Raw genomic sequence first — 20,697 nt, 5'->3', positions numbered from 1 at the left:
TTAGAGGCTAGTGTTCTCTAAGGTCACTTCTGCTTGCAAATTCTAGGATATTATTTAGTATGGCTTTAAGAGTTCAATCTTTTACCCTCTCCTTTATGGAATGTGTGTTTCCTCTATTTGTGCACTTAACTTTTTGTCCTAAGTTTTTATTTTTATGGATACTAATGAATAAGTTTGAGATTGACACTAGACCCAAACAGATGCAGCCACTTTCTGTCCTCTTGTGACACAGTTGAAACACTGTATCTCTTGTCTGCTGTTTAGAGTGTCCTGAAAGAAACACTGAAGTGGAAGTCAATAGAGCAAGGGTAACAGGATCTTTAAATAATTTAAAGCTGTCTAATCTTGACATAAAAGTGAACCCTTTCTTTTAAGATTTCTAGCAACTGCTCTTAAGTCATAGGTTCCTCATTTTTTCTTTACTGGTGGTGGTAGAAAATAGTTGATCTGTGATTTTTGTTTTCATCTCCCCAAATTATGTTATAAAGGCAGTAATTTGATGCTGAAGATTATGATTAGAAATCTTCAGATGGTTTATATATTGGGGCTTTATCTCTTAATAATAAAAAGAATGTCTTTACTGGACTACTTATTCAGTAGTAAGCACTAATCATTCTGTGTATCATATTCCTTATTCAGCCTTGCAGACTCCTGTGGGATCTGATCTCTGCCTACTTCAACTCAGTACCATACTCACCAAGACTTAGTATGTCTTCACCCACTCTCCCTTCTCTTGCATTCCTCAAACATACTAAGTTTATTCCAGCCTTAAGCCTTTGATCTATGCATCAGAAACATTGGGCCCCACCTCAGATCTTCTCTGCCCTGCCTTCTACTCCAGTCACTGCTGTGGCAACTAATTCCATGAAATCTTTGACCAGGTTCTCAGAGAATATGATAGTACATCTCTTTGAATTCTAGCTGTATACCTTTCATGACAGCCTCCCTGCAATGCATTTCGTAAGTTTCCTCAAAAGAGGAGGAGACTTCTGTGGCGGGTTTGGCAATAACCGTCCTTATATTGGCTTTCCTCTTTTGTTTCACCCCCGTGCATCTCTTTTGCATCCTGGGATCGTTTCTCAAATAAATGACTTTCATTCAAGCTTTTCTCTTGGGCTCTGTTTTTTGGGGAATCCGAACTAAGACAGTCGGTACCCAGAATGGCCCTAGAAAGCAGGCATTCAGGATGGGAGATTGGAGCTGGTTTACTCACCAAATGACAAAACCTCATTACAGAATGATGCCCTCCCAACTCCTACCAAAGTTGTCCATTCCCAGAATCTGAATATGCTACCTTAAATGTCATAAGCAGGTGTAAGTAAGGTTAAGAACCTTGAGGTGGGGAGATTATCCTGGATTGTCTGTGTAGGCCCAACCTTACCATGTGGGTCTTTGAAAGCAGAGAACCTTTCTTGGCTGGTGGTCAAGGGAGAGTGACTACAGAACGTTGGCCAAAAAAATGCAATGTTGCTGGTTTTGAAGATGAAGGAAGATGACCATGAGCTAAGGAATGCAGGCAGCCTCTAGAAAGTTAACAAGACAAGGAAATAAATTCTTCCCCTGGAGCCTCCAGAAAGGAGCACAGCCCTGGAAACACCTTGATTTTAGTCCACTGAGACTCATGTCAAACTTCTATCTCCCAGAGCTGTAAGATGATACATTTGTGTTGTTTTAAGCCACTAAGTTTGTGAATTTGTGATGACATCAGGAGAACACTGATGCAGTATTGGTAAGCAGAGTGGTGATAGCCTGTGGCATGCAGGAGCAGCACAGTCACCACTGACACTGTCATCTGTAGGTGTAGGTAGAAGATGAAGCTTTGGATCCTGTAGTACCTATGGCACTTGAACAGTAGAGGGGCAGTGATAAAGATTGTGGACTTGGCCAGCTTTTATTAACTGCTTTAGAAGCCTGGAAAACAAAATAACAGGCTCAAGTCAGCCAACTGTCAGTTTAAGGCAAGGTTGAAGGAGAGCCTTATCTCCTGCAGTGGAGAGAAAACGACCTGAAATAGGCCCAGTATCTAGTTGTAAGGTTGGAAAATACTAAGTCTTGATAATTTTCCTTTATGAAAGTTTAGGTTTGACAAGAAGAGAATGGGACACTGAGACCTAAGTTAGTAATACAGTGGATAACCCTGAAAATATTACAAACCTGGATTTTCCTAATGTGGGGCTGGCGGGAGGAGCTCATGCTCCCTTGCCTGAAGACCCTGCCAAGGCTTCTAGTGAGGCAGCTCTTGACCTCCACATTCTCTTCCAAAACCTTACTATTCTCCAAACCAAGAACCAGGGTGACTTCTCAGTAGAGCCTGAGTGGAGAAATACAACCCCCTGTCTGGGGGAAAATAGTGTAGATACTGAAGGAACTGCAGAACCTGATATATATACTATCTCTTCCAAAACCTTATTATTCTCCAAACCAAGAACGAGGGTGACTTCTCAGTAGAGCCTGAGTGGAGAAATACAACCCCCTGTCTGGGGGAAAATAGTGTAGGTCCTGAAGGAGCTGCAGAACCTGATATATACTATCAGTAACCAAGGGGAAATGTGTGTGAATGATTTTGAGGGTGTTAGGCCAGAGGTGGAAGTTGAGGGAAGAATATAAGGCGGGATAAGAAAGATTACTATAGGAGCCAGGCGCGGTGGCTCATGCCTGTAATTCCAGTACTTTGGGAGGCTGAGGCAGGTGGATCACCTAAGGTCAGGAGTTTGAGCCCAGCCTGACCAACATGGAAAAAACCCGTCTCTACTAAAAATACAAAATTAGCTGGGCATGGTGCTGCATGCCTGTAATTCCAGCTACTCGGGAAGCTGAGGCAGGAGAATCACTTGAACCCGGGAGGTTGTGATGGGCCAAGATCGCTCCATTGCACTCCACCCTGGGCGACAAGAGTGAAACTCAGTCTCAAAAAAAAAAAAAAAAAAAAAATTTACTATAGGAATGTTTACCCATGACTTAGAAGTGAACATCACCTGAATTTGATCATAATATTCTGTTGGGATGGCTGCTGAGGCTTGGATATTATTATGGCACACAGTAAATGAGGTGAAGATGGCGGAACTGCCTTGGTATAGTATTGAAGAAAGGGTTGGAAAGTTCCAGGAGGTGTGAATGTTAGAATGGATTCATTATGTGAGACTGAACAACCGTCTAACTACGTTCCTCAGGAAGACATTGCCATCACTAAGGCAATATAAAATGCACCGGTTTGCAAACTGTTCATCCAACAAGGGACTGATACCCAGAATATACAGGGAACTCAACAGCAAAAAAACAAATAATCCCACTAAAAAGTAGGAAAAGGACCTAAAAAGACATTTCTCAAAAGAAGACATACAAATGGCTGAGTGGAAAAATGTTCAACATCACTAATTATCAGGGAAAGGCAAATCAAAACTACAATGAGACAGCATCTCATCCCCAGTTAGAATAACTATTATCAAAAGGACAATAACAAATGCTGGTGAGGATACAGAGAAAAGGGAATTTTTTATTTTCTTTTTGTATTTTTCTAGAGAAAAGGGAATTCTTATACACAGTTGGGAATGTAAATTAGTACAGCCATTATGGAAGACAATATAGAGGTTTCTGAAAAAACTAAAAATACAACCACCGTGGGATTCAGCAGTCCACCTACTGGATATTTATCCAAAGGAAAGGAAATGAGTATATCAAAGCAATACCTGTGCTCTCCCATGTGTGTTGCAGCACTATTCACAATAGCAGAGATGGGACCAACATAAGTTTCCATCAACTGATGGATGGATAAAGAAAATGTGTATAAACACAATGGAATATTCAGCCATAAAAAAGAATGAAATCAGCTGGGGGTGATGGCTCATGCCTGTAATCCCAGCACTTTGGGAGGCCAAGGTGGGTGGATCACCTGAGGTTAGGAGTTCAAGACCAGCCTGGCCAAACATGGTGAAACCCCATCTCTACTAAAAATACAAAAATTAGCTGGGTATGGTGGCAGGCGACTGTAATCCCAGCTACTGGGAGGCTGAGGCAGGATAATCACTTGAACCCGGGAGGCAGAGGTTGCAGTGAGCTGAGATGGCACCACTGCACTCCACCCTGGGCAACAGAGCGAGGCTCTGTCTCAAAAAAATAAATATATAAATACATAAATAAGAATGAAATCATGTAATTTGCAGCATTATGGATGGAACTGGAGGTCATTAGGTTAAGTGAAATCAGCCAGGCACAGAAAGACAAATATCACATGTTCTGGTATATAAAAGCTAAAAAGTTGATCTCATGGAGGTAGAGAGTAGAATGGTGCTAATAAGCTGAGAAGGATGGTAGGGGTGGAGGATGAAGACAGGTTGGTTAATGGGTGCAAACATACAGTTAGAAGGAATAAGTTATACTATTTGATAGCACAGCAGGGTGACTGTAGTTAACAATAATTTATTGTATATTTCAAAATAGCTGGAAAAGTTGAAGTATTCCTAACACCAAAAAATGATAAATGTTTGAGGTGATGGGGTATCCTAAATACCCTGGTTTGATCATTATGCCTTGTATACATGTATCAGAATATCACATGTACCCCATAAATACATACAATTGTGTATGAATAAAAAATAATTTTTTTAAAAAAGGAATGCACTGGTGAGGGTTGTGGCAGCACCGAAGAAAAGTTCAGTGGTGGCTGCCCATTGCAGGCAGGTGATGATGGTAGGAAATGCTGCCATGGAATTGAGCATGATGTCATCAGTGGAGATGATGATGAGACTAGAATGGTAGAGGTCATGTATTATCACTTAAATGTCAGAGGCAAGGTGGACACAATAAAATAAACAGTAAGGCTGGAGTGGAAATCAATCAGGCTGCCTTGATCTGCAGGGCTTTGTGACAATGGCTAATAAATCATGGAATTTTGGGAGACAGCTGACTGGTATGTTACTTGACTAGTATAACCAAAAAAAGAAAAAACAAGGAAAACTGGTTAGCGTAAAGGTAGCCTGTCACAATGGGAAAAATCACAGTCTCTTCATCAGCTTCTAGATCTAAGTCAATTTACAGATCCAGTGCACAATGAAAAGGAGGACTGGTCTTGAGGAAAGGCCTTGCTTTCACAAGTATATATGATGTACATACCCAGAATTTTTCAGAACTGGATACTATTATGGCTTTGTATGTAGATGAGGGTTTATGGAAACCATATGATAAAGGGAGTCCTGGCCAGTCTATCACATAATGGTTCCCACCCTTGCAATTATTTTCCCAATCTCTAAGTATATATTTGGGATCAATATACTTAGATCCCCATGGAGGTCTTAGACCTGTGAAGTAACAACCATTATGGGAGGAAGAGGAAACCTCTCCCTGGCCATGTTAATAAATCATGAGCAATCCACATGAGGAATGGCAGACATCAGTGTCACCATCAAAAAATGCTAGGGATGCAAGCGTAATGGGCTCCATCATAATCTCATTTAAGTTACCATCAGACTCCTGAAAAAGAGCAGATAGATAATGGAGAATGATGGCGGACTACTGCTAGTCTCAGTTGTAGCTGCTGTATCAGATGTGGTATCTTTACTGGCAGCCTCTGGCATTTGATATGCAGCTATTGATTTGGCAAATTAATTCTTCTAAATTTCCATCAGAAAGGAGGATCGGCCGGGCGCGGTGGCTCAAGCCTGTAATCCCAGCACTTTGGGAGGTCGAGACGGGCGGATCACGAGGTCAGGAGATCGAGACCATCCTGGCTAACACGGTAAAACCCCATCTCTACTAAAAAATACAAAAAAGTAGCCGGGCGAGGTGGCGGGCGCCTGTAGTCCCAGCTACTCGGGAGGCTGAGGCAGGAGAATGGCGTGAACCCGGGAGGCGGAGCTTGCAGTGAGCTGAGATCCGGCCACTGCACTCCAGCCTGGGCGACAGAGCGAGACTCCGTCTCAAAAAAAAAAAAAAAAAAAAAAAAAAAAAAAAAAAAAAAAAAAAAAAAAAAGAAAGGAGGATCAAAAGCAGTTCACATTTCTCTGGGATGGACGGCGATTCTCATTTACTCTATTGCCCCCAAAATCTTAAATATCCTTCTCTATATCACAATATAATCCAAAAGGACCTTGATCATCTTTACATTCTACAGGACATCATGCCAGCCCACTATATTGTGACAGCATGCTAGGGGAATTGGCTATCAGGAAGCGGCAAGTATTACAAATGCCCTAGTAAGGCTTACATGTGCCGGAGTGTGGATTATAGACTCTATGAAGAATCTGGGGCATGCCACATTGATAAGAGTTTAGAAGACCAATGAGTTGAGGCATGCCTAGATATTTCTTCTATAGTAAAGAACAATTTCTTGTACCTTCCAACCTCTTAACACTAAGATAGAGGCATAGGATTTAGTAGGTCCCTCTGGACTTTGGAAGCACATATATTGTATTTGGTGTATTCCTCTCACCCATTTAATGCCAGTTTCAAGTGGATCCCATAAAAAAAAAAAAAAAAAAAAAAAAAAAAAAAAAAAAAAAAAAAAAAGCTTACAGCAGTTTTGGCTTCTGAACAAACTGCTACTCAGGCCGTGTATGTGGCAGTTAAAAATACTGTGCGGGGCCTCTGGAAAGCCCCAATAGGAGATAACAGCACAACTCTGTAGGATCCTGGAGTAACGCCATGCTTCCTGCAACAGAGAACTACTCAGACTCCTGATGTGCTACTGGGCCCCAGTGGAGGCTGAGAACCAAATTATGAGATACCGAGGACTAGGTAAGCAGAGCTGTTAACATATGAGCTGGGCGTTATCAGATCCATGGAGTCACGAATTCAGATGGGCCCAGGAGTGAGTCATCCTTATTGGAATTGACATCTCAGGGTACGGGTTTGCCTTTTCTGCCTGCAATGTGTCTTTCCATACAAGCACACTAAGACTTACAGAATACCTGATTCACTGTCATGATATCTCAAACATTGCCTCAAGGACCACTTTTTTGATAAAGGAGGTGGTGCGACGGGCACATAACAACGGGATCCCCTCATCTTACCATATACCTCAACACCAGAAGCAGCCAACATAAGCAGAACAATGGAATGGTTCAGCTAAGACACCGGAGATGAGACAGCAGCCTGCACGGTTGGGGTGCTGTCCTCCAGGATTCGGTAATGTGCTTTAATAATGACTGATACATGTCCCTATCATTAAAACACGCAGGTCTGGAAACCACTAGGTGGAAGTAGATTGACCCCTGTCACCATCACGCAATTGGTGATGCACTTTATTAATTTCTATTCTTTTTTTCTACAATCTAGGCTAAATTGAAAGGTTTGGTTCCCAGGGGATCAGGGATGCTTTCATCAGGGGACTTGATAAGGGTTCCAGTGAATTGAAATCTACAAGTGTCACATGGTCACTTTGGGCTCCCCATGCCAGTGGACAAGCAGGCACAGAAACGAGGTATCATACTGGTGGTGTACCTCTTCCCTCCTGCTCCAAGACTTCTCTGACATGAAGGCAAGGGAAGCATAGGGAACCCACTTGGCACTCACACATCCCAATCTGGAAGTGCAGGGCAGATGACACCAAGGGCCACCCTTGATCAGCGGTGAGCAAAAGCTTGTGGTTAAATGCTTTCCCCTTCCATACCCAGGGGAGACACCTGAGATGTGTTTCATCAGGCTCCTCTGAGGATCCTGCAAAACCAAGCATCAGAAACTGTAGCACTAGCCAACTTGCTAATGTGTCTGTGTATTAGCTTTCACTGTTTCCCCCGTACTTCACTCCTGTGCTCTGGGATCACTTCCCAAATAAACTGCTCTACATGGAATCATTTGTCTTAGGCTCTGTTTTGAGGGGAACTGAGTCTGAAACCCCTAGCTGCCTGGAATGCTCTGGCATTTTGTAAGAGTCACTCCTGCTTCTCATTCAGATCTTAAACTGATATGTACTCAAAGTGACCTTCCTTAACGACTAATCCAAAGTAGCAAGCCTCTGATATCAGATCACCCTTTTTGAATTCTCTGCATAGCATCTATCACTGATCTTTTTCTTTTTTAAAAAATGTAGTTGTTAGTACCTTTGTCCTAGGCTTGAATGTCCCGCACACGAGAGGAGGGACCTTGCCTATTTATTTCTTGCTATTTCTGTAGCACCTTAAATAGTGTCTGGCACAAAGGAGGCACTGGATAAATATTTCTTGATTAAATGAATGAATGCTGAAATTTGATAATAAAACAAGATCCCAAATCAAGCCAGAATCTGAGCTAATAGACCTTTTAGAGAAAAAAATGCATATCTCAAATTTAAGTTTATTTAAAAATTACAAAAATGTCTCCACTCAAGTTGTCCTTGAAAAAAATTTAGAAGCAGCAATAATGATATCGGTTAATTACAAGCAGTCTAGTGCAATTTATAAAATTGAGCAAAATTTGGATGTGTGTCTTATCCCTCTGTAGACACGGGACCCTTTTTTGAGGTCTCTTTCTTTAGGGTCTGGTAGCATCACGACTGGGACACTTTCCAAAGCCTTCTTCCTTTGGACTCTATGTAAAATAATTCTATAGACCCCTGTGATTGAGCTGCGAGCGTCTCTCCCTTGATTATTTCGAATATGCTCTTCTGTAATGCCCAAATGTTCTAAAGTGCTTTTGACCTCATTTTCTTCTTCCTTGAGAGTGCCGGTTTCCGATAAATGTTTGGGATCCAGTTGGAAAGGTTCCAAAGGTGTAGGGTATGGCACCCCTTGCATCCATTCATCATTCATGATGCAGTCGATCCCGTACCTCTCCATGGGGATCTGCTGAAGGACTCCTCGGATGAGTCGGTGGCAGGGCTCTGACACGTGGGGCGGTACACTGTATGTGCCCTCAAGGATGCTCTTTTTTAGTTTCGTCACGGTTTCTGCCCGAAATGGCATGATGCCAGTCACCATGAAGTACAAAAGCACCCCCAAGGCCCAGATATCCACGTAAATGCCGATGTAGTGCTCGTCCCGGAAGAGTTCAGGTGCAGCATAGGGAGGAGACCCACAGAAAGTGTTCAGCATTTCACCTTTTTTACTTACTGTGCTGAATCCAAAATCGCCCACCTTCACACAAGTATTACTGGTATAGAATACATTTTCTGCTTTCAGATCTCTGTGAATAATTTGGTTTTCATGCTGTGGAAGAAGACATAGAGAACAGTCATTTTTACAGTAAAATGCCAAAATAAAAAATGTATAAGTTGCTCTGAAACAGTGAGATAATGATGGTGGAATAACAAATTCAGTGAGGATCAACTTAAGTCGTGATAGCAAACCCTGTCATAACTTTTAGCCCAATGTAATGCCCACACCTCCCCAAATAGACCAAAGTTCCTATTCCGTGTGGTAAGGGTTGGAGTCTGTTCCACACATGTGGACTGAGAAACTAACACCAGAAATAAGATCCAGATCTTATGAAACTACACATTCTGAAATACAATGAAACAGTAATCCTTAATTGTTGAGGTCCTACATGAGTTTTTCTGGCTGATGGATCGTTTGACCAGGGCCAAGACCAGGAAAGCTTGGAGCCCTCCCATAACTTTCCAGCCATGCTTTTTGGTGTAGACTCTTTTATCTTTACAGAATTCAGCAGAAGGGAGGTGGTTGCATTTGGCAAGGATCTAGCCACAGAACACACTGTGGATTGTGGGCACGTGCTGCACTCCCACCCTTGCATCCTGAATCCAGACAGTCTTCAGAGGACCCTTGACCTGTTCAGTCCCAAGGGCTCTGGGAAAATGGCTTTGTGTTTGTCACCTTTCTTGATGGCCCTCCTGGAATAAGAATCCAGGCTTTGGAGGGGACAGTCTGGTCAATTCCAGGTTCAACTATACCAGTTGGGTACTGTGAATGTCAGTTTCCTTCTTCGTAAAGTGGGATACTGATAACTATAGGCTGTGGTGAGAACTATATGTGATGCTAACTATATATGATGAGAACAGTGCTCAGCATGGTCTTGGCATATTAAAAAACTCAGTAAGATGTGGATCTATGGCTATGAAACACACTTCCTGTTTGCAAAGAGTTGGAGAAATGGCAGGGAGTAGAGCTGCTGAAGACTAACATCTGTACCCTCTATTGCTGGATTCTCTTCTATTCTCCTACCAGGTTACTCTTCCAAGTAGAACGTGGAAGACTCTGCCCATCTGTTCTATTTCTTGCTATGGGTCTGGCTTATTCTCTGGCCCTGGGAAAGCTCACCACAGCCCAAAGCCACTTAAATGATGACTGGTCATATATCACAGGCCTGAAACACCCACCACCACTACAGTCAAGTTCTTCTCCCTGGCTCACTTCTTTTTCTTCCTCCTCTCCTTCCCTACTGCTATTTTGGGCCCTCTACATCATGAATTCCCTTGCAAATTCTTCCTCTTTTGCCCCATTGCCAGCATGGACTGTTTTATTTGACTTTTTCAGTGCCTGGCATATAATGGGGTTCACTGTGACTCACTGATCCCGTTCTTGCTCCCACAACCATGCAGGCCGAGAAGCGAATTACAAATAGCCTCTCAACTAATATAGACCCTAGACAAGTATCTCTTTTCTGACAGATCCATTCAACTGGGATCTGAGTAAAGAGGGTGACTGACCAAAACTTTTGGTAGTAAAAGTGATAGTCAGGTCTGCAAGTCAGGTTCCTCCTGTATGGCCAGCAATATGGCCAAAAATAAGGAGGCAGCAAAAGAGCCAGTTCTTGGGGGAACTATAGAGTGTGCATTAGGAGTCCAGATTTCTCTAAAGCGGTAACCAAAGAACTAAAATAAGAATGACACAACCAACCAGGCACGGTGGCTCACGCCTGTAATCCCACCACCTTGGGAAGCCGAGGCAGGTGGATCACTTGAGGTCAGGAGTTTGAGACCAGCCTGACCAACATGGTGAAACTTCATTTCTATCAAAAATACAAAATCAGCCAGGCATCATGGCACATGCCCATAATCCCAGCTACTTGGGAGGCTGAGGCAGGAGAATTGCTTGAACCCAGGAGGCGGATGTTGCAGTGAGCCAGGATCATGCCACTGCACTCCATCCTGGGTAACAGAGCAATACTGTCTAAAAAAAAAAGAAAGAAAGAGAAAGAAAAAGAAAGAAAGAAAGAAAGAAAGAAAGAAAGAAAGAAAGAAAGAAAGAAAGAAAGAAAGAAAGAAAGAAAGAGAGAGAGAGAGAGAGAGAGAAAGAAAGAAACAAGAAAGAAAGGCAAGAAAAGAAAAGAAAGAAAGAGAGAGAGAAAGAAAGAAAAAGGAAGGAAGGAAAAAGAAAGAGAAAGAAAAAGAAACAAGAGAGAAAGAAAGAAAAAGAAAGAGAAAGAAAGAAAGGAAAGAAAGAAAGAAAGAAAGAAAGAAAGAAAGAAAGAAAGAAAGAAAGAAAGAAAGAAAGAAAGAGAAAGAAAGAAAGAAAGAGAAAGAGAAAGGAAGGAAGGAAGGAAGGAAGGAAGGAAGGAAGGAAGGAAGGAAGGAGGGAAGGAGGGAAGGAAAGTAGGAAGGAAGGAAGACAGAACCAAGTGTTAATCTACTGGGCACAGAGGCAATAAGAGCTAGGGGATCTTACTGAAGGCAAAAGATCAGTATTACTGATGTGAGATTGAAGAACATCTCTCTCTCACATACACACACATGGAGGGGGGAGGCGGGAGAGAGAGAGAGAGAATGAACTGAGCTGGGCATGAAGTATGAATAGGATTTAGAATGTGAGATGTCATATGAGGGCATCCTAGACAGAAATAGGAAAGCAAAACCAAGAAGCAGTGAGGAGCCAGCTATCCAGATAGTGGAAGATGAGGTTGGAGAAATGGGTATGGCCAGGGAGTAGGCGATGTTCATCAGTGGCTCCCAGTGAGTCCTGCCAACGTCTGCAGAAGCTAGGAGGTTGAGGTGTAACTGGACATCCCTGGATATTGCTTCACAGGCAAGGAGCATGATCCCAGCCAGACTTCTGACTCCCAGAAGGGACTACTGTCTGCTTTGTAGGACAAAAGCCCTCTGGGACACTTGAGGCTTGGTAACCTAAAGCCCTGTTCTCCCAATATCAGTGGAATGGGAACAAGGTTCTCACTCGTCACCCCTGCTCACCATGTGCTTCACGGCAGACACAATCTGGGAGAAGATGAGCTTGCTTTCTGGTTCAGAGAGCTTCCCCTCAGTGCTAATTTTTCCAAACAGCTCCCCACCCCCTGCATATTCCATCACCAAGTGCAGCTTGGATAGGGTCTCCACGACTTCGTAAAGGCGGATGATGTTGGGATGGTGCAGCTTTTCCATGCTGGAGATTTCTCGGGATAGTAGCCTCTGGGTTTTCTGGTCTAACTTGGTCTTGTCCAGGATCTTAATGGCCACCTTTTCTGCAAGGAAAAAAAGTTAAAAACTGTGCCAGAATTCAAGAGGACCTGGATCAGCTCCTTTCCTTTACTAGACACATTCTCAAGCTCACAGAGCTCATCAGGGAATGACAAAGCAATGCTTGAGCCCAGCATCAGTGCTCTTCCCTTGGATCAGTGTAAGTCTTCCACACACAGGTTTTGATGCCAAATCCTGCCTCCCAAGGAAAGTTTCCAGATAAAATTAGAGCTCCTTTGCTAAGCCCGGAGGACACTTCTTGATGAGACCCAGTGCATCTCATCAGCCTCACTGTCCATCATTCCTGTCCGCTATCCCCAACATCCCATGCACCCTTTATTGCAACCATTACAGAACTTTTTGTTGCTCCCTGAAAAGGTGCTGGACATTCATGCCTGGAAACTTTTCTCTACCTGGATCATTCTCTCCATCACTGCTTCCCTGTTCCTTACTCTTGTTCTTTACTCATCGATATAGTTTGGACATTTGTCCCCAACCAAATCTCATTGAAATGTAATCCCCACTGTTGGAGGTGGGGTCTGGTCGGAGGTGTTTGGGTCATGGGCACCGATGTCTCACGAATGGCATGGGCCATCTCCTTAGTGATAAGTGAGCTCTCGCTCTGAGTTCACATGAGATCTGGTTCTTTAAAAGTGATGGGATCTTGTGGCATATTCCCCTGACTCTCGCTCCTGCTTTCACAGTGTGATATGCCTTCCACCTTCCACCATGATTGGAGCTTCCTGAGGCCTCTATAGAAGCAGATGCCACCATGCTTCCTGTACAGCCTGCAGAATCATGAGCTAATAAAACAGTTTTTTCTCATAAATTACTCAATTTTGGCTGGGCGCGGCAGCTCACACCTGTAATCTCAGCACTTTGGGAGGCCAAGGCGGGAGGATCATGAGGACAGGAGTTTGAGACCAGCCTGGCCAACATGGTGAAACCCCATCTCTACTAAAAATACAAAAATTAGACAGGCCTGGTGGCAGATGCCTGTAATCCCAGCTGATTTCTCGGGAGGCTGAGGTAGGAGAATCGCTTGAACCTGGGGAGGCAGAGGCTGCAGTGAGCCGAGTTCGCGCCACTGCTCTCCAGTCTAGGTGACAAAGAAAGACTCCGTCTCAGAAAAAAAAAAAAAAAATTACTCAATTTCAGGCATCTCTTTATAAAAATGCGAGAATGGCTTCATACACTCATCATTAACTCCTGATGATCCTTCAAGGTGAGCCTCAGAATGAACCTCTTCAGGAAGCCTCTGTAACACTTGTCCTAGGATGAACATGATGTTCAGATTCTGTGCATTTGGAGCTCTAATGTACTGTCATCTCAGCTAACTGGTCTGTAGATGTCAACTCCCTTGTTTATCTCCCTCTCTTGCCCCATTCCCAACATGAACTGTTTTAATTCACTCTCAGTGCCTGGAATATAATGTCATGTACATGACGCACCAGTACCCAGTGTTGACAGAGTGCTGGTGAGACCAGGAGGAAATCAACACTGCAATGTGCTGCTGGTGAGAGCATTAGTTGGTACAATGGTTCTGGACTGTACTTTGGTATTATGTATTGAAATGCTAAAAAACAGTTGCACCCTGGGACCCAACCACTTCACCTTTGGCAATCTTAAAGAATCTGATGCATGTACAAGGATGCATGTATAAAAAGATTTCTGTGATATTGGAAATAAGTTAAGTATCCAGCAAGAGAGATACTTAAAGTGTGGTACATCTAATTTTATAATGGCACACCATGAAGCTATCAAAAATAATGATGCTAACTAATTTATTAACATGAAAAGGTGTTCAATATACAAGTGAGGAAAAATACAAATACACATTTGCATAGATAAAAATCTGGTAGCATATTTACCAAAATGTTTAGAATAGAGATTTTCTAATTGGCAAATCACAGATGGTTTTCCTTTCAATTTAGTTTTGCTTATTTGTATTTTCTATTTTTTTGTCATGAATATAGACTTATTGTGTAATGAAAATGATTAATTTTAGAAAATGAATGAATCTTGACTACAAGTGAAACATCATTCATTTTTTGTTTTGGTTCAAACTGTACCGGACTTTGAATTAGATAACAAAGAGGTTACCCGGCCAGTAAACAGACAGAACAGGATCCCAAAGTACCTGTTTGACCTACTTACAAAATAACTGCTTTAAAGAACTTTGGCACTGTGATTATTAGCACGAAAATAGATACAGCTAGATTAAAATAGGAGTGTTATTGGTACATTAAAGTAGGTCCACTGGGGCTTCTGGAATGGAAATAGGGTTCACTGGTGTCTGCTGAGCCAGCCCTTTATCGCAGGAGGCAATACTGAACAGCAGGAGGGTGGCTCTACGGGAGCAGGAGCAGAATGTTTGCTCTGGGGTTTGAATAATCTCAGCTGGCAATCAGCCCCAGCAAAAGAACCTGCAATGGCAATCCTGGGGCACTCTTCTTCCCTTTCTTTTCTACTTTTCAGTCTTTAGGATTAAGAGTTCCTTTACCTGTTTATCTGAAACAGAAACCTGGTTTTGTGTAACCTGTTGGGTAAGCTGTTGTTTTAAGGGCTAGAATAATGAATTCCACCCTTCGATTTCCTGTAGAAGAACCCCCTGCTTCTCCTCAGTTCTCCCATCACATACTCAGGTGTCAGTTAAGGTATCATCATTCTGCTGCCCTCTCCTCCCTGTGGCCACCATACACCATTCTATCCATAGTGAGTGTTCAAGAATCAGGTGGTGGGTGTCAGGCTGCCATCACAAATCTCCCTTTAGCACCATCTTAATTTTCTTTTTCTCTTTTCCTTTCATGGTTCTTAGCAAAGCCTTCCCTCCCAGAGCCAGGTCTAGAGTGTGGCAGGAGAGGCATTGTAAGGGTGAAAGCTTCCTTAAATCCTCTGCCGTAGGTGCCTCGATGGCCTCACCTCATGTGCAATCACCCTACAGGCAGGCGTCATAGCATAAATGTATGATCACACTAAACACTTTAGAAGCCCTGGTATTCCACATTGTCACTAAGTGGTAGAAACTGCTATTCCATGAAGAGCTAGATCTCTAAATCTGCTCTTTCAATAAATGTTCAATGAGCACCTACTATAAATCACGCAGTGAAAAAGATGAACACTGTTCTCACAGTCCAATGACAGAAAGACTGAAAAAAAAAATCCCTTCTTACAAGTATAGCACCTATTAGGAAGAGATACAGACAGAGAATGGAAAGGCACTATCTGGGTAAGGGCACTTAGGTTGTGACCAGGAAGTGAGGAGAGAGGCCTCATACTTGGCCCAGGAGCTTGGCAAGTATGCTGCCCAGGTGAGACATAAGGTGTGTGCTTGAGGAACCCACTGTTCTGGAAAAGCAGAATGAGGAGGAGTGGCCCCAGATCAGCCTGGTAGTAGGTAAAGGTTAGATAAGCCAGGAGATTGCTTTAGAAATGCAGGCTTTAACAATAGGGCAATGAGAAAACCTAGCAAGGTTTTAAGAGAGAGGGTTGTAATCTGAGTCCCATTTAAGAAGGACACTCTGGGCCAGGTGTGATGGCTCACACCTGTAATCCCAGCACTTTGGGAGGCCGAGGCATGTGGATCATGAAGTCAAGAGTTCAAGACCAGTCTAGTCAAGACGGTGAAATTGAAACCCTGCCTCTACTAAAAATACAAAAAATTAGCCAGGCACAGTGGCAGCTGCCCGTATTCCTGGCTACTTGCGAGGCTGAGGCAGGAGAATTGCTTGAACCCAGGGGGCAGAGGTTGCAGTGAGCTGAGATTGCGCCACTGCACTCTAGCCTGGGTGACAGAGTGAGACTCTGTCTCAAAAAAAAAAAAAAAAAGCACTCTGGCAGGGTGTGAGAAGTGCGGAGAGGAGCAGCAAGCCTGGGAGCAAGTGGGGTCTAGGAAGGGATGATAGAATGATAGAAATCCCAGAGAGAGGATGCTGTAGGTGGTGCAAGGGGAGAGAGAGTAAAGTAGACAGATGGGAGAGGCCAGCCATGCCCTTTCTCCAAATCTGATGAGAAGTCTGACACAGGTCCTACCTAGCAGGCAACACATTCTTTAAACCATGACTCCCAGTGCCAGGGTGGTAATAGCAAAGCAAGATTATTGTATGCAACAGGGAGTCACTGGTGATGGTGAATCCTTAAGAGTAGCTGCCCCAGTGGAAGGGGTGGCTCTACTCAAGGCCACACTATTTGGTTACTATTTGGAATGCAGGCTCAGTGTTGTCAAACCTTCTTCTGATTTCTTTTCAGGAGAAGCCAGACATCTGAAATTTTATGCAACATCTTCCCATTATTAAGTGTCGACAACTATTTCAAATTTTAAAACCTAGATTAGACCAAGCAAAATACATCTACAGGACCAAGGGGACAAAGGGAAGAGAGCAGATATTAAAACCTAGGAAGATAGTGTTGTGTAGAGGGAAGCTGAGGCTTTCCTTATAGACACACAAGTTTCCTGAGTCAGCCTTACAGTGAGGGGCTGGGGGAATAAGATTAGGCCCTCCCTCTCCTTCCTTCCCCTGCAAAGGCTCCCTAGAGATCAAAGTCAACTGGAACCTAGAGGACTAAGGAGATTTGTTGTAGTCTTGGGCTGAGAGCAGAATGAAGAAGGGTGAAGAGTAGATCTGGAGGGGCAGATAGAAAATATCAGGTACAGTGGGCTTAGGGGGGAAAGTGCCAGGGGCATTGGGGGCATAAAACAGGTGGAGGTACCCCTGGTCTGGGGGTTAGGGAAGACTTTTAACACTTTCTCTGGAGTTCAAGAGTTAGCTAGAGAAAAGTAGGGAGAGGTTCTAAAAGGAGAGATGGGTAAGACAGAAGATCTTTTTTTTCTTTTTTTTTTTTTTTTTTGAGACGGAGTCTTGCTCTGTCACCCAGGCTGGAGTGCAGTGGCCGGATCTCAGCTCACTGCAAGCTCCGCCTCCCGGGTTTACGCCATTCTCCTGCCTCAGCCTCCCAAGTAGCTGGGACTACAAGCGCCCATCACCTCGCCCAGCTAGTTTTTGTATTTTTTAGTAGAGACGGGGTTTCACCGTGTTAGCCAGGATGGTCTCGATCTCCTGACCTCATGATCCATCCATCTCGGCCTCCGAAAGTGCTGGAATTACAGGCTTGAGCCACCACGCCCGGCCAAGACAGAAGATCTTGAGGTAGGAAAGACCTGAAACATTAGGGTTATGGTCTACAAGCTTTTTTGATTGTCTTCCTTTGTCAATAAAACATTTTTTTAATATTCAACATCATTAGTTGTTTTATGGATAATAGCTCCAAACTGGAAATAATCTACAAATGGTTAAGCAAATTGTGGTACCTTCATCCATGGAATACCACTCAGCAATAAAAATGAACCAACTATTGATACAACAGCTTAGATGAATTGCCCAAGAAGTATGGTGAGTGAAAAATGCCAATCCTAAAAGGTTACTACTGCATGATTTCTTGTATATAATTTTCTTGAAATGACAACATTATAGAAATGGAGAACAGATTAGTGGTGGGCAGGAGTCAGGGACAGGGTATGGGGGTTAGGAGGTGGCTATAGAAGAGCCACTTGAAGCACCCTTGTAATAATGGACTTGTCCTGTATCTTTACTGTGGTGGTGAATATAACAACTTATTTATGTGATAACATTCCATAGAGTTAAAATACGTACTCACGCATGAATACAAGAACTGGGAAAATCTTAATAAGATCTGTGAATTAAATCAATATTAATATCAAGGTTATGACCATAGTTTTGCAAGATGCAAGTTTGTGTGAAACTGGGTAAATGGTCCATGTGGTCTCTGTACATATTCTTACAACTGCATGTGCATAATAAAACATTTTTGAGCACTACTCTAATATATGTATATGTATTTATAAAGTGTATCCATGTACTACTGGTTTACACATTTTCAATATATATAATCACAGAAATTAAAAGTATATAATCACAAATAAATATAGAAGGAAGTTCTAATATTTTTTCCCTCATCCCAGTGAATCATCTTGGGCATCTTCTGGGGGTATATGCACCCTCAGAGATGATTGACTTTGAAGAATTGAAAGAAGAGAGTAGGGCTGGCATATGGGGAAGAAGGAAAAATATAAGCCAAAAAAGAGGCAGGAGAGTTGGCCATAGCCAAGGTATTGTGAGTCATTTCACATTAAAGGCAGTAAGAAGCTGTTGGAAACTTGTAAGCAAGGAGTTACATGATCAGGCTTGCAATTTCTGAAACATCACCTCTGGCTGCTATGGGGGAAATGATATAAACATGAAGACAAATTACAGTAGCTTAATCCAATGAGGAAAGGAGGAGATATTTAGGAAGTGAAATCAATAGGACTTGGTGTTTGGGTGTTAGGGGTTGAGGAAAAGGTCAAGGTTTCTCAGTTGAGCAACTGAGAGGCTGGTGACATTCACTGGAAGAGGATCTCTATTAATGTTATAATGCCTTTGGGCAGTCCCTAAGTTTCCCTGTCTCTCTCCCAGGTTGTTGTGTTCACTTTGCTAAGCCATGACTCTGGTTAAATCCAGCTTCCCACTGCTCTCTGCCTGCACCCATGCTGTTGAATAATGGCTTGTCTCACTTTGAATTTCTGATCACTAACCTCAGGTGGCCCTCTAAAGCTCCTGACAGACATTCTTTCCCTAGTCCAATAAACCTCACACACTTTTGGATAACTCTTTCATGGCTTCTTTTCTCTCATCAAGTCTCTAATGCCTTCTTCCACTCCTCACTCATAGCTAGTAACCTTGCTTCCTACTTTATTGAGTAAAGTAAGCAATAGAGGAGAATTTCCTCAAGTCCTTCCCACCATGTCTTCCAACCTACCTGAATCTGTCGTCCTTCCTTTTACTTTGGATAAACAATTCCTACTCTTATCTAAGGCCTAGTTAAGACTCCTTTATATGTTGAATAGATTCCATCTACTCTCATATACTAAAGAGCAGCCCTCCAAAAATTTTTTTTTTCTTCTCTCCTGCATCATTGATTTTCTCTTCCCACGGATTGTTTCCATCATCACACATTTATGCCATTGATAAAAAATCTTCCCCTCAGCAGAAATCTTACAAGCCAGAAGGGATTGTGGTCCAATCTTTAGCCTCCTTAAACAGAATAAGTGTCAGTCAAGAATTTTGTATCCAGCAAAACTAAGTTTCATAAATGAAGGAGAAATAAAGTCTTTTGCAGACAAGCAAATGATGAAGGAATTTGTCACTACTAGACCAGTCACACACAAAATTCTAAAAGGAGTTCTAAATCTTGGAAGTTGACATGCATCAGAATAGAACCTCTTGAAAGCATAAAACTCACAGGACCTATAAAACAATAACACACACACACACACACACACACACACACACACACACGGATCCAGGTAATAATCAACATGATGACTAGAATTGTACCTTACATCTCAATGTTAATATTAAACATAAATGGCATAAATATTCCACTTAAAACATACAGATTGACAGAATGGATAAAATATCACAAACCAAATATCTGCTGTCTTCAAGAGACTCATCTAATGCATAAGGATTCACATAGACTCAAGGTAAAGGGGTGGAAAAAGATGTTCTGTGTATATGGAAACCAAAGACTAGTAGAAGTAGCTGTTCTTTTCTTTTTTTTTTTATTTTCTTTCTTTTTTTTTTTTTTTTTTTGAGATGAAGTCTCACTTTGTTGCCCAGGCTGGAATGCAAGGTGCAATCTTGGCTCACTGTAACTTCTGCCTCCCAGGTTCAAGCAATTCTCCTGCCTCAGCCTCCCCAGTAGCTGGGATTACAAGTGCCCACCACCATGCCTGGCTAATTTTTTTGTAAATTTAGTAGAGATGGGGTTTCACCATCTTTGTCAGGCTGGTCTTGAACTCCTGACTTCAGGTGATCTACCTGCCTCAGCCTCCCAAAGTGCTGGGATTTACAGGCATGAGCCTCTGTGCCTGGCTAGGAGTAGCTATTCTTATATCAAATAAAACAGACTTTAAACCAACAATAGTTAAAAAAGAAAAAGACAAAGAAGGTCATTATAAAACCACCTTTGCAAAAATTATGTCACTGAGAGAATTATGGCAGTGGGGGAGATCTGATCTACCAACCTCCCTCTTGCCTTTAGCCTTCAAACTGCCTTAATTATTCCTGGGCTTAGGCTTGGCTAGCTTTGGGAGACATTTAATTTGTAGTTTAAATAATAATAATCTTTCCCAAAACTCAACCACCTTTGTAAAGCTAATGAGAGACCACCAGACTTAGGAGGAGGAGAAGAGCCTGAAATCTGCTAAGGTGTGGATGTAAATGATAGCCAGCCATTATTCCAGAGGTCACAAGATATGCAACTCCCCCAATTACTCATGCAGATAACATCACTATTATAGAACCTAAGTTAGCCTTTCG

At 42.6% G+C, this 20,697-nt stretch overlaps 1 protein-coding gene across 4 annotated transcripts in view; it reads right to left on the bottom strand.

The window, feature by feature from the left end:
- Positions 1 to 8,245: 8,245 nt before the first annotated feature.
- NIM1K (NIM1 serine/threonine protein kinase) overlaps positions 8,246 to 20,697 on the bottom strand; it is an 86,749-nt gene continuing 74,297 nt past the window's right edge. For all 4 annotated transcript variants that reach the window (XM_030927949.1, XM_030927950.1, XM_030927951.1 and 1 more), the window contains 2 exons: positions 12,053 to 12,321; positions 8,246 to 9,116 (listed from right to left, as the gene is read on the bottom strand). In XM_030927949.1, coding sequence (XP_030783809.1) covers positions 8,367 to 9,116; positions 12,053 to 12,321 — 1,019 coding nt within the window. In that variant the 3' untranslated portion in view covers positions 8,246 to 8,366. The remainder of the gene's footprint in view (positions 9,117 to 12,052; positions 12,322 to 20,697) is intronic.

This window comes from Rhinopithecus roxellana, chromosome 3 (genome assembly GCF_007565055.1).
Source record: "Rhinopithecus roxellana isolate Shanxi Qingling chromosome 3, ASM756505v1, whole genome shotgun sequence".
NCBI classification, from domain to species: Eukaryota; Metazoa; Chordata; class Mammalia; order Primates; family Cercopithecidae; genus Rhinopithecus; species Rhinopithecus roxellana.
Note: the sequence above shows the minus strand (reverse complement) of the source record. Positions and strands in the feature narration are given on the sequence as shown.